The sequence below is a fragment of the Chlorocebus sabaeus genome, chromosome 21, assembly GCF_047675955.1.
Source record: "Chlorocebus sabaeus isolate Y175 chromosome 21, mChlSab1.0.hap1, whole genome shotgun sequence".
NCBI classification, from domain to species: domain Eukaryota; kingdom Metazoa; phylum Chordata; class Mammalia; order Primates; family Cercopithecidae; genus Chlorocebus; species Chlorocebus sabaeus.
Window position 1 is genome coordinate 59,355,820 of NC_132924.1, and position 13,322 is coordinate 59,369,141.

Genomic DNA, 13,322 nt, shown 5'->3' on the forward strand with positions numbered 1-13,322 from the left:
TGCAGAGCCATGAAAAACTGTTTGATATTTGTGACTAAGCAGACTGTTTGGGTGATTATGCTCTTGAGTATGAATGGTGAGTTGTTAAATGAAATACTCAATCATTGCTATGGAAGAAATTTGTTCTTACTAGCAACTTGAAGCTTAAAGAAACATTTATAGGAAAGAAAATTACTCAAAGCTTTAAATAAGGCTACTTTTAGAGTTGACCTTAGACTACCTAGAGGGCATGATGATTAATCTTTCGCAAATTATAGATTTTATTTGTTTATGTCCAGTGAGGTGACTTCTTGGTAGATGTCTTCATTGCAATTTTCAGCAGCTGTATTGATGACACTTGTTAATTGAAGTTGACGTGATTTGCTCTTGCTCTCTTGGAATGTCTTTATTTCTGTCCTAATATGCAAAGGCAGTTCCAGAATTTCTTAATAGGAGGGTCTCAAGTATAACAATCTGGTTGACAGGAAAAGCAATGGAATCTTCACTGCATTTGCATCACAAGCATACTGTTCTTTCCTACATGTGTTTTTTAGGGTGTCTTGGGACTTCGATCCTCTTTAAGTAGAAAAAAATGAAAATGAAATGCCATAGCCAATATTAGAGATATATTAATTTTAGTCTTTGTTGCTTTTATATTTTTCTAGGACAAAGAGATCTTCAAAAACCAAAAATGAGGTTCGCATTTACATGCCGGTGCTTCGCACTGTTTCTGCTTCTAAATGTAAGTAAAACAAAATTATTCAAAGCCATGCTAATGAAGAATGTTGAATAAGGAGGAATGTTCTGAGTGTGATTGAATAAGTATTTGCAAGGGTAGGCATTGGTCTCCAGAAGCCAAAACTAAGTTCCTCAAAAACATTATTTTGCTTAATATTTTGTTAACAAATCTCTCCTCTGAACGGTCTCTAATTTAAATTAGTGTTTATAGTCTACCCAGAAATTTGAGCTTTGTTTATAAGACTTTAGCATTAATTTGAGACATCTCCATATTATCTTAGAAATTAACCTAGATGGTAAATAATATTCTCAGGTAAAATGTTTTCATGTTGATAAAACTATGTTTTGAATCATAGTTCAAAACTATGATTTGAATGATAGTTTCTGGGCTGTTCAATCCTTTTAAAACATCTGGGCTGTTCAATCCTTTTAAAACATCTGAACTCTTTCAGTCTGGCATTTGATTTCAAATGTATTTTTCATCAAAAACTGACTACAGAATCTTCAAGTCTTTATATACCACTATTATTCTATAATTCTTTCTCCAACCTTTTAAATTATGTTTATGTAATTGTATTTTGTTTTATTCCTAAAAGATTTAGCAAGTAATCGGAAATACAATCATCTTAGAAAATACTATCAATGCCTATTATTTGTGTCAACATTGTTAACCCACCATCACATCAGCTTCAATAGCACATGAAAGGGAGATGAGTAAATTTTACATAAATCAATGTGGAGCTGCCTTGCTTCTTATCCTTTCTATCACATCAGAGTAACATTTGCTAATGAATTACAGCTGGCTACAAAGATCACTCAATATCTCATACTGTCATACTGACCCACAAAAAGCTTGCATAGGGTTCCAGGATTTCCATTGTTTATTAATGTGTAGTATAGGCCTACAAGTCTGTCTAAACTGTTTGTCTTTATATTATTCAAGAAAAAATATTACTACTATTTCATAAATGTTAATTTAGTTTGTAAGGCAATTTTTATTTTGTAATACTGTACATCAAATAAATGGTTTAGGGGAATGACTATTAATGCAACCCTTTTGCACCTATTTGGACAATGAGTATAACTTATTTTATTATCAGGTTGTCTTATCATTTTATCCTATTAAATATTTCTTTAGATAAATTACAGTATAGTTTTCTAAAAGTAATTAGCATTTGGAAATGCAGGTTTCTTTATGTCATTGGAAATATAATAAAAACACTAAACAACACTACTGTGGAAACTAATAGAATATTTTAATTTGTCTGTAAATATCCAGGCCTTATGTGGTCTTCTATGGATACAAAAATATTGCTATATATTATTGATACTGTTATTTTTCATAGCTCAAATGAAATCCTAAGTGATCTAGTATATGTGAATGTTTTTGAATAATCATGTTTCATAAATCAAATAATTATATTGAACATGACAGAAGAAAAACTAAAGAACTAAATACTAACAAAATTGTTTGAAGATTATCTAATTGCCTTTTTTATTACAAAGACTTTAGAAAATTTGTAGTGTGTTAAAAAAGTAAAGCAGGTCATTTTTATTCAAAACTTTTAGCTAATGTAGTCTATAATTTAAATATTGAAAAAAATGCACATCTTTGCATGAGCCATGGACAGAAACATTTTATGGCTTGTGGGCACCTCTTGACCAGCAAGCATAACTGAACAGGGCATTTAAATGGGTTTGTGCTCTCTTTGCTGTGACAGAGAGAAATTTGCTTCTCTCTCTGTATTTGGATTATATATTTGATTTGGAGGATTTGTCCATAAAACAAAATTTGATATGTCCATTTTCTTCAAAACATTTATTATGTGCACATTGACACTTCCCAGAGAAAAAAAAATTTAATGACAATGTTCCTAACTCATCCAAAATATTACTTTTTAGACAATAGATTGTTGTGAAAATACACTAACTATCAAACTCTATCGATTTGATTTCCATATAGTTTTTAAAGTATCAGTTTGAGTCACCACCTTCAACTAACCTCTTTCCATTAGCCATAACCACCCACTCAATTCCTCTCCCTCCTGTGAGGTATATAGTAAGCTTAGAACAGTGGTTGGTATACAGTGAACTCTCAGAAAAAGATGCTAGTGATGATGCGGATGACCACAATGCCAATGGCAATAATGAAGACATAAAAAATTAGGTTCTTCAGAGCAGGTGTTATTGTTATGTGTTTACTTAGCTATGTTCACCTATTTGCTTTGAATTTATGATATATGCAGTTTTGTTGTTTATATAATGTAAGTAGAATTACACAGTACACCAGCCAGGCGTCTGATCCTACCCAGGAAAACCAGGACTAACACTTTTACAACAGTGTGCTTTGTCCTTTCTTATTTTGAAACGTATAAGTAACTGAAAAGCAAAAATAATTATATACATTATCAACATTAAGGATGGTGACATGAAAATCCCATTGGTTACATCAGTTTGTAGATTCTAGGTTTATATTCTTTTTAGAGCAGTTATGCCTGTGGCAATCAACAGGAAGCTCTCCCTTCAGCACAGTAGCTTGGGTCCATACACTCAGTGGGCTTGAACTATTGCAGAGATGGACCATTTCTCAAGGTTCCATGAAGAACAGCTCTGTAACTGTCTCTCTACTACTAGAAACTGTAACCCAAAAGCAACCTGACTGTCCTACATCACAGTAGGAATTGCATAAGCATATGACCATTTCAAATCAGATAGCTTTCTTGTGGACTCCATGATTAGTGTGGATAAAATCTAGAATGTAAGCTCCATGAGAGCAGGTGACTTGCCAGTTTTGTTCACTGCTGAATTTGCAGAACCTAGAAGAGTGCCTGACATGTGAGAGGCACTCAAAGTATTTGTTGACTGAAAAAAACAATGATGCTTGGGCTGCTGACTACTGCTGTTGGTGGCAGCTTGGTGGTCGTATTTGTGGCGCCATTTACTTGAACCTTTAGGAGTGACATCACATATACGGCAGCTAAACTGTTACATGGGACAACAAGAGGTTTGTTTGTTTGTTTGTTGAAAAATAATGTAAGATGGTTTATATGCAAAACTTTGAAAACTGATGTTTTTTTTTCAGAAAAACAATATGCCCTTAATATTTCATTTATATCTGGATGTGATCATATAATCATATATTTATTTAACCCCCTGAAATAAGTAGTACAGACTTAACACTTATAATAAGTAGGATATTTTAAGTCTCTTACATTGCTTGGTAGTTTCATCCAATCATTACTGGTTTTATTTTGTCTCTGTATTGCTGAAAATAATACCACCTTCCCAGCAATTCTTATTTGTATAAAATTATCAGCAAAAGTTTAACATTTAATAAACTTCATGAAATTTGTATATGTGTTATTTTTAAGCTTATATGTATATGTATTATATATATATAATCATACATATGCATATATTTATATGTTTATATCTATCTATCTATCTATCTATCTATCTATCTATCCAGTCAGCCCTCTGTATCCATGAGTTGTACATCCATAGATTGAACCAATCTCAGATAGAAAATATTCAGGAAAAAAATGTATTGAAAACATACAGACTATTTTTCTTTTTATTGTTTCCTAAATAATACAGTATACCAACTATTTACATCACATTTATATTGTACTAGGTATAAATAATCTAGAGATGATTTAAATAATACAGGAGGATGTACATAGGTTATATGCAAATACTACACCATTTTATATGAAGGACCTAAGCATCCTCAGATTTTGGTGTCCACAGGAGGTCCTGCAACCAATCCCCTGAGTATACAAAGGGATGACTGTATACATAAACAGAATGTGCCAATGAGTATGTTATTTTAGGAAGAAGACCACTGAGACATTCATCTACTGCTGGGAAAATTCCATCTTCAGCGCTCAAATATGAACCAGACCAGGAACTGATGCCGATTATTACCGCTCATCTGACAACAGAGGTTCTAATTTTTCATTCCTTCAGTGTTGAAACAATCTCTACTGAACCAGCTTCAAACAAATTCACTGGAGTTTGTTTCAATATTGCAAGAATGATAAGATGGAAGCTACCTTCATCAGCATGAATTATAACTACTCATATACAGATTGTCATATTTCCACTGTTACTGATGTTAAAACTGCATTAAAGCAAATAAAAATGTAATTGAAAATACAAGCGTAGGGTTTTCTACTTGATATCCTTGGACATACTATTTGCCTATGGTTTCCATGAATTTCCAACTAAAGCAGGAAAATCTCTTACTTGGTTGTCAGCCATTTAAAAAGAGAATTCAGAATGTTACTTTTGGGAAGAAAGCCAGCTTTAAACAAAATAGTTCTTAGTGTTTAGCATATCTAATACAAGTGACAGATAAGATTTATATATGACATAATATTCCATCTTTGAATTCAATTTGAAGATGGTGAGAAAATGGTCCAGAAATTAATAATATATCAAATGATCATTCTCATATTAACTGAAGATTTCAGGGCCACAAAAGAAGAATCTAAAACACATGTATAAACTGAACCAATAATTAATATCTCTATTGTGAAGGCATCATGATCCATCCTTGCTTTGATGGTTACTGATATGTAATTTAATTTTTAAAACGTATATATTCATACAAATGTTCAGTAATAGACTAAAAAAGAAACCTCAACATAGAATCCCTTCAAATTACCTTTTTTAAAAAAAAAATTTTGCAAATCATGTTCCAATTCCATTAGGAATATCTAAGAATTTTATGACTGATGATTCTTTATTGTTCATAACTTAAGGTATCAGAAATGCATTTTATAGTGTTGGTCTGTCTTGCCAGACAGTAAGCTCTATGAGAGCATGATCCACACTTATTTTATTCAACACTGTATCCTCAGTATCTGGCACAATGTTGGGCTCATCAAGTTTGATCAATATTTGCTGACTGATCTGAAGGCCAGTGGGGAAAGTGCCATATATCAAAAGGAATTGTGTTCAGCTGCATTGGTAAAGGATTTGCACAGTTTTAATCATTTTTGTGGGTTCATTACTTTCTCTTGTGACATAAATTCAAGAGACATTAAAATTAGAAATAAACAAAATGTTTAAATAGTAGTGTCAACTTTATTCACAATTGGTGTCCATTTGAAGTTATCACATAATGTTATAATAATATTAAGTATTCACCATCTTCTCTTTGCAAGCTATTTCCACTGGGATGGCTTGCTACCATCTCCAAATCTAACCCAAAATAGGACTTACTTACTAAGGGGAAGAAGCCCCCCTAAAAATGTTTTTCTTTCCCAGCGTCTCCCCTTTCTTGGGAACTATATTTTTCCCCAAATATCTAGGCTAAATACCTGGACTATTTGACTATTACTGTTTCCCATTCCTTGTATTCAAATATGCCTTCATGTTTTTATTCTTGAGAAAGTGCTAAGAGTGGTACTTTCTTGTTCCAGCCAGGCCTTCAACTTCCTGCTGCCCCCACCCCATCCTGCACCTGTAACCTGTGGACATCTGATGCCTGCTGCATGAATTTTACTAAAAATTCTCCTTTCACAACCTTCACTGATCAAAAATCTATAAAACATCTTTATCATATTACATTATGTTATATACCATGTTTTAACAATATTAGCTAAAATGTTTTGAACCTTTCGTGTCCCTCACACTTTGTGTTTATTTTCTTGTTCATCCTCACAACATCATAGATGATAAATATTATTCTTTCTGCTCTTCTTATTTTACATTTCCTAGGTTGAGGAAACAGATCTAGTGAGAGGTTGCTAATCTGCTCAAAGTGACAAAACAAGTCTTAACTTTTTTTGCTATCTGAAGATTCAGATAATGCAGAGTCTTGAAAGCAAAGTCCTGACCTTCTTACCCTCAAATATACTCCCCTTCAGGCAAGATGATTTTCTCACAGTGGTTCATGCATGTCATTTCCAACCTCCTGACTTTTGTGGGAAAGGTCCCTCCATCCCAAAAAGCTTCTCAGCCCACCTTGTGCCTATGCAGAAACTACATACACTCAAGGTTCAATTCAAATTCTACCTTGTATCTGTAGCCATCCTGAATGTTTGTGCTCCCTACTCTCTCCAAACTCTGAATTTTGATTGGATTGTGTGCTGGACAGCTTAGCAGTTAGTGATGTGCTGTCATGTAGGACATACACACCGACATGCATGGAAAACAGTGAGGATTCACCATGAAGAGCCAGGAATATACATGTCAACTTAATAAGGATGAGTTTTGTTTAGAAACTAGCACATATAGAAGAGTACATAACACCACTTCTGCCATCAGTACAACTGGAGAAACTTCATTCTTACAACTGAAGTTTCAACAGGTATGATAGAAATTAAACAGCATTCCTAAATTCAGAAAAAGGAAAGTCAGTGCAGGCTGATGTTTTTAGGTTTCTCAAAAAAAAAAAAAGAAAAAAGAAAAAAGAAAAAATCTCTATGTAGAACATGGATATTAAAAAGTCGCAGATTCCAACACCACTAAAAACATTGGTCATAGCCACAAAAGAAATTGAAATCTGTATAAACACAAGTTAGAAAGAGCAATGTGACAGAGTGATCTTTTCAAACACCCACATTACCTTTGAAAAAGAGAGACTTGTGATAGTGATGATTAACTGAAACTGAAAAAAAACTATTGTCAATCTGTACCAAAATGCAAATGTGCTGAGATAAATATCTAAGAAATACATCGATTTTTCATTAGTGAAAATAAATTGCCCTGTACAGGTCATCTGCTGTTGAAACCAATTTAAGGAAATTATGGTCAATTATGAGGAGCATAAAACATATTTTGTTTGTTCCATGGAATAGATGGGATAAATTTCTAGCAGTGTACACAGCACCAATAAAATTTAGCTGAAATAATCAAATAAAAAAGCTTATTTATTGAACTATGTCTATTTTTTAATAACATGATTCATGATTCTTTAGAGTAAGGCAAAGTTGATTTAATATTTTATTTTTTGGAAATTAGATTATTTGTTTTGTTTACTTCTAAACTTTAGAATCATAATACAGTTAAAACAATCCTAGCTGATAAAGAGGTGTATGAGTGTGTGTAGGTGTTATCCATTTTCAATAGTAAATGCAAATATAAAATGTGCAGGTAGAATTTGTAGATGAAATGTAAAAACATTTTTAGTTATATATAGGAAAAAAAATTGTACGTAGAGACCATGAATAAATATTGCTTAGAGAGCAAAAACAAATATTTTCAAATTTTTTCGCTGTCTCATTTGTTTGTGCTCACCCATTCCTCCTGTCTATAAGTAACTGATTTTTCTTTTTAATACAGCACCCAATCCCAATTCTTCCTGCCTTTTCAAATCAAACCTATCCAACAATAGAGCCCGAGCCATTTCTTTACATCGTAGGACGAAAGAAGATGATGGATGCACAGTACAAATGCTATGACCGGATGCAGCAGTTACCCCCATACCAAGGAGAAGGTAAAGAGAAGGATATATATGAACGTATGTTTGAAACAACATTAAAGACATTTTCTTTTGTGGTTAAATATGTGTTGAATAACTTTAATTTAATATGCCAGCAGTTTTCACACTGTGGTATGTTTGTGTATTTCACGCAATGCATATGCCTAATTTCTTTGCCCAAGTTCATCTGACTGCAATTTGACTAACATCTGCCCTCATGATAAAATGACTGCAATAATTCCGTATTCACACCTGGCGAGCAGGAACAATACAGGACCGAGTGGGGAAGGGGATGTAGAAAATGACAGGAAAGGGATTTGGAAAATAATGGGCAGAGAATTTGACTGAGGTGGATGCTATCAAACCCTATCTTGCTTGGATTCAGTAGGTAGTATCTTCCCTTTAACTGTCAACTGGTTGGCAACCCATACTATTCTCCCACACTTTCTGGCCCCACTTTCCAGGAGAATTACAAGATGATACCTGCTAGCCAGACATTGCTTATCTACCAGCTTCTCCAGAATGGTTGTATGTGACTGCCCAGATATTTTCCGGTCTAAATATATTCTATTAGCTGTAGAGGATCCATAGAAAGCAAAAGGGGAGATGTGATGGGCAAGCTCATTGCAACATCCCTTTAAATTTTCCTATTTGTCCCCTGAGGCATTTGAAAAGATTTAATAAGATCTTTTACAATCTCATATATATTTGAGACAGGGTCTCCCTCTCTCACCCAGAACGATCCTCCCACTTTAGCCTCCTGAGCAATTGGGACTACAGGTGCATACCACCATGCCTGGCAAATTTTTGTATTTTTTTGTAGAGCATGTATTTTTTTTGTAGAGCATGTTGTCCATGCTGGTCTCCAACTCCTGGGCTCAAGAAAGCCTCCCAAAGTGCTAGGATTACAGGTGTGAGACACTGTGTCTGGTCTACTACCAGGTACATTTTAAGACAAGCCAACTTGGTAGGAAAAAAATGGTTAAATATACTCTGTTACTGCACATTCTTTGCTTTCAAATAGTTCAAGTTTTAGTTTGTAGTTCTTATTTTTAGCATTTTCCTTTAAACAAAAACATCAAGTCAACTGAAAGGCAGATACATGTTATTCTTCTGTCTGCAGTAATTTCAGTGTTTATCAAGAACTGAACAGGCATTAGATATAACTCTGACCGAAGGAGAAACAATTTCATTGAAGCCAATGAGACAATAAAAACACAGTACTGATATTTTCGGGGGTTTTCTGAGAACTCTTTTCATTTTTTAAATAATTTTTGAGAGCTTTCTTGAAAGCCTGAATCTGATTCTTTTGAATACATACCTTTATAGACGTAAATCTTCATGGTTTTGGGTAGGTTTTTGTTTGTTTGTTTGTTTTGTTTTGTTTTGTTTTGTTTTTGAGAGAGAGAGGGTCTTGCAGTCTTTGGGGCATTTGCTTTTTTGATAAGCTCAACTTTGGAACCTTTTACAAAGTAGAAATAGAGCCCTGCTTGTCATCCAATGAGATAATTTAGTCACACATATGCTAAGGCTATTTGAAACTGTATTTCCAAAATCAATGACTTTGGCTCGTTTGAAAAGTATGTGGTTATGACTGGTGTAGTGAGCCCAGCTACATGTAATACTGTCTTGAGATCAATCTTCTCATTTAGTTAAATCCACAAGGCTTCAATATTAATTTCCTTCTAAATGGCCAGGTCCATATTGCAATCGCACCTGGGATGGATGGCTGTGCTGGGATGACACACCGGCTGGAGTACTGTCCTATCAGTTCTGCCCAGATTATTTTCCAGATTTTGACCCATCAGGTAGAGTGCTTATTTTCATTTTATGCTCTTGCTATGAAGCTTTTAGAGTTTTCATGGTTTTGAGAAGAAAATCCGATACAAAATGTACCTACCTAATCATACTCCACATTTCAGCAGCTTCTGAAGCGTTTCCTTAATTGAAATACTGCTTAGTTGTACAAATATTACAAGCTATCCTTTTTTTAAGGCATATTGCTGGTCAGTTATATGTGTTGGTATTAAATTCTGGTTTATAAACATAGCTTTTCTAAAACTCTGTGAATAGTTTTATTTAAATGTGAGTTTTAACATTTTTCAATTGTCTCACTGAAAAGGGGGTAGAAATCTTAATTATGAAGCAGACCCAGATGCTGAAACTAAATGGATTAGCTATGGGCACAACATATAGGTTGTTAATGGGTGAAATTTGTTCCTGAGAGTAAAGTGAGCCTGAGCCTACAGAGGTTAAGTGGCTTTAGAATCCCAATTAAAGAAGAAAAATGAATCTACCCCTGAAACAATGTTTGAAAAATGCTTTTTGTGCTTCCTTCAAGAGTAAAAGATCTAATTTGTCCCTGAAAACAAAATTTCACCTCAGTAAGGCAGAGATAATGGAAGTGGGATTGCAGAGGACCTCTTTTAAAACCAGTGCAGGCTAGCCACTTCTGGGAATTCCCATTGTGATGGAAAAGTTGGGATGTGAAGAAAGAAAGGGCTTTGTGCTGTGCGCTAAATCGGCTACATTCCTGGAATCGCTAACTAAATGCTATTTGATGATAATCCTTCAGGACCTTATTGACTCTTCCCAATGAATGATGCTTCATTATCTTTATTTGACAACTACATTAGAAGTAACTTGATTGGCACAAAGAGCTGTTGTGCAGTTGAGGATACTAGGCCAGTTCCAAAGTAACAATGCGGCTCTTGCCAAAGTAGATATAAATATTGACTACAAGGCAAGATTTTGATCAACAAATCAGAGATTTCCAGGCATCGATCCATCTTTTCAGCCTGGTTCTTATACAGAAACCTCTCAGCTGCAGGACAAATTCACTTTAAAATGTGTCTGAAATATATACATGTATTCCAAACTTAAATTATAAATACACACACACACACACACAACACATTAATGAAATGCCAGAGGTTTCACTTTGGAAAAAGTCCTTGGTAAAAGACAGATAGTGAAAGAACTGTATTGAAATTCAAAAGAGGCTGACATTCTGAAGGAATATGCTGGAATGTAAAAAGCAAAATTTAACAAGAAAGCATTTACAGCCCCACACTTGAAGCCAAACAAACAACTTTAATGGCACAGAGCCAAGATGGTCCAAATATGGTTTGGGACAGTGATTCTCAACCCAGATACCCTTTCACAAAATGAAAAAAAAATGGTGAGCTTTTAAAAAATGCAGATGCCTGACCCTGTCCAGATCAATAGAATTTGAATCTCTAGGGACAGGACCTCAGAATCTTCAAGTAGTTCCCCCATGTGAATCTGGAGTAAGAGAAGCACATTGTACTTTTCACAGGTCAGTCCACACATAGAGTATTTTAGAGAGAAATATCAATCATCAAAGCACATGTGGAGAGTCTCCAGGCTGTGAGTGGACAAGCTGTGGGGAGTGAGTAATGGAGGATGTTTGGTTTGTAAAGGGAAGACCCAGAGTAAACATAATCCTTTCTTCAAATATTGAAAGACTCATCAGGTGAAGGAGAACAAATTCTTGATAGTTGTAACAGTTAAAACCAAGAAATGACTCGATCCAGACTTAAATTAAAACAAAACAAGAAATACCGTTTCCTATAGCCTCGTTCATGAGTGGAATGACCTTTAAGAGTAGCATCTCTCTGCACACAATATATTTTCCCATATCCGGCTACATAACTTCATTGAAACCAAATTATATTCATTTTATTTAAAAAAAACTACTTTCGGCAATCTGATAAATATAAAATGTGGCCACTTTTAAAAATCGCAAGTAAACTTGGAAGGGTTGGTCATTGACAAATAGCGTTAGCAAAATAATTGACAAATTTTCAACATCAATTTTTTGTGCTGATCAGTGCTAATCCTTTTTCACATGTTGTTAATGTCCAATAGAGATGCTTTAAATAGGGTTTGTCTGCTGGCTATCTCAGTAAATTTACAGTTTTAAGTTTTCTTATTTAACTTTGTAACGGATTTACATGAAGCAGTAATGATTCTAATAGGTTGCTTGAAAACATCTTTTGCTTGAAAAAATATTTTTTCATACATTTTAAATAAAAATTAAACATACAAATAACTCTATAACCTGCAGTTTAAATCTTGCATTTAGTAAAATAATACCTGTTTCAGTCATACAATAAAAAATGATGCATTACACCTAAAAACTGCCATGGAAAAAGGATTTTTGCACTAGTTCTTAGCATATTGAGTAACCAAACCTACTAGTAGAAAATTGTTTTAAATATTATCAGATCTCAGTGATTTTTCAGCCAAATAGGGTTCCCTTTTTTTCAGTATGTTTTTTCCTTAGCCTTTAAAACAATAGCAATATTCTTCAAATATTACCATATGATTCTGACTTCCACATCCTGTGCTAAAAAAGAAAATAACCATCTATAAAAGCATTATCTATAGGTACAGCAATGCTATGCCTCTGTTAACATAGGAAAATGCTTCAAAAATATTTTCCCTGAGAAATTATCAAAGATTAAAATTTTGTGAAGATTCCAAATACACTTGCAAAATCTCCCGGCATATTATACCAATCTAGGCTTGCTATTTGATCTCTCAGACAATAAACACATCACATAGGTGCTTTGAAGAACTAGAGAATATCTGAATAATTGAGATTAAATTTGGCAAGTACATTCATTTTAATATTTGCTTGTTCATTATTTCTATGTTAATTAATTCAACCTGATTTTTTCTTTCAGTTGCTTGGCCAATTCAGAGGTTAGAATTTAAATATTATCTTGTAGCCAACAACATTATCTAAAATTCTTTAGGTCACTGGAATGGAATATAGATAACCTTGATCATTTATGAGATTTCACCTTCTAGAGTCCCAGTACCAAATTAAAATATTGTTGACCTGTATTATAATACAATCCAGCTAAATTCTAATTTTAGTTAAGTGCCACTTTAGTTGTTTGCTAACAATATACTAGTTTCACAGTGTGTTTATCCTGCTGATAATAATGTCTTGATAAATATTATCTCACCATTCTGACCACTCTTTACTCCCAATATATATTGTGATTTCCCAGCCTCATGCACTTAACCCAGAGTCTCAGATATATACTCAGTTAATAATTTAAGCAACATACAGAACAAAGAAGTTTTCTTATTTATTTCTAAGATAGAGCACTTGATATAGGGTCTGGTAATGGTAAGT

General features: G+C 33.9%; 1 protein-coding gene across 1 annotated transcript in view; it reads left to right on the forward strand.

Annotated features, from left to right (window-relative positions):
• CALCR (calcitonin receptor) overlaps positions 1-13,322 on the forward strand; it is a 152,079-nt gene that overhangs the window by 89,211 nt on the left and 49,546 nt on the right. Inside the window, exons 3-5 of the mRNA XM_007982144.3 lie at positions 645-721; positions 8,011-8,164; positions 9,847-9,957. Of these exons, the coding sequence (XP_007980335.3) occupies positions 645-721; positions 8,011-8,164; positions 9,847-9,957 (342 nt within the window). The remainder of the gene's footprint in view (positions 1-644; positions 722-8,010; positions 8,165-9,846; positions 9,958-13,322) is intronic.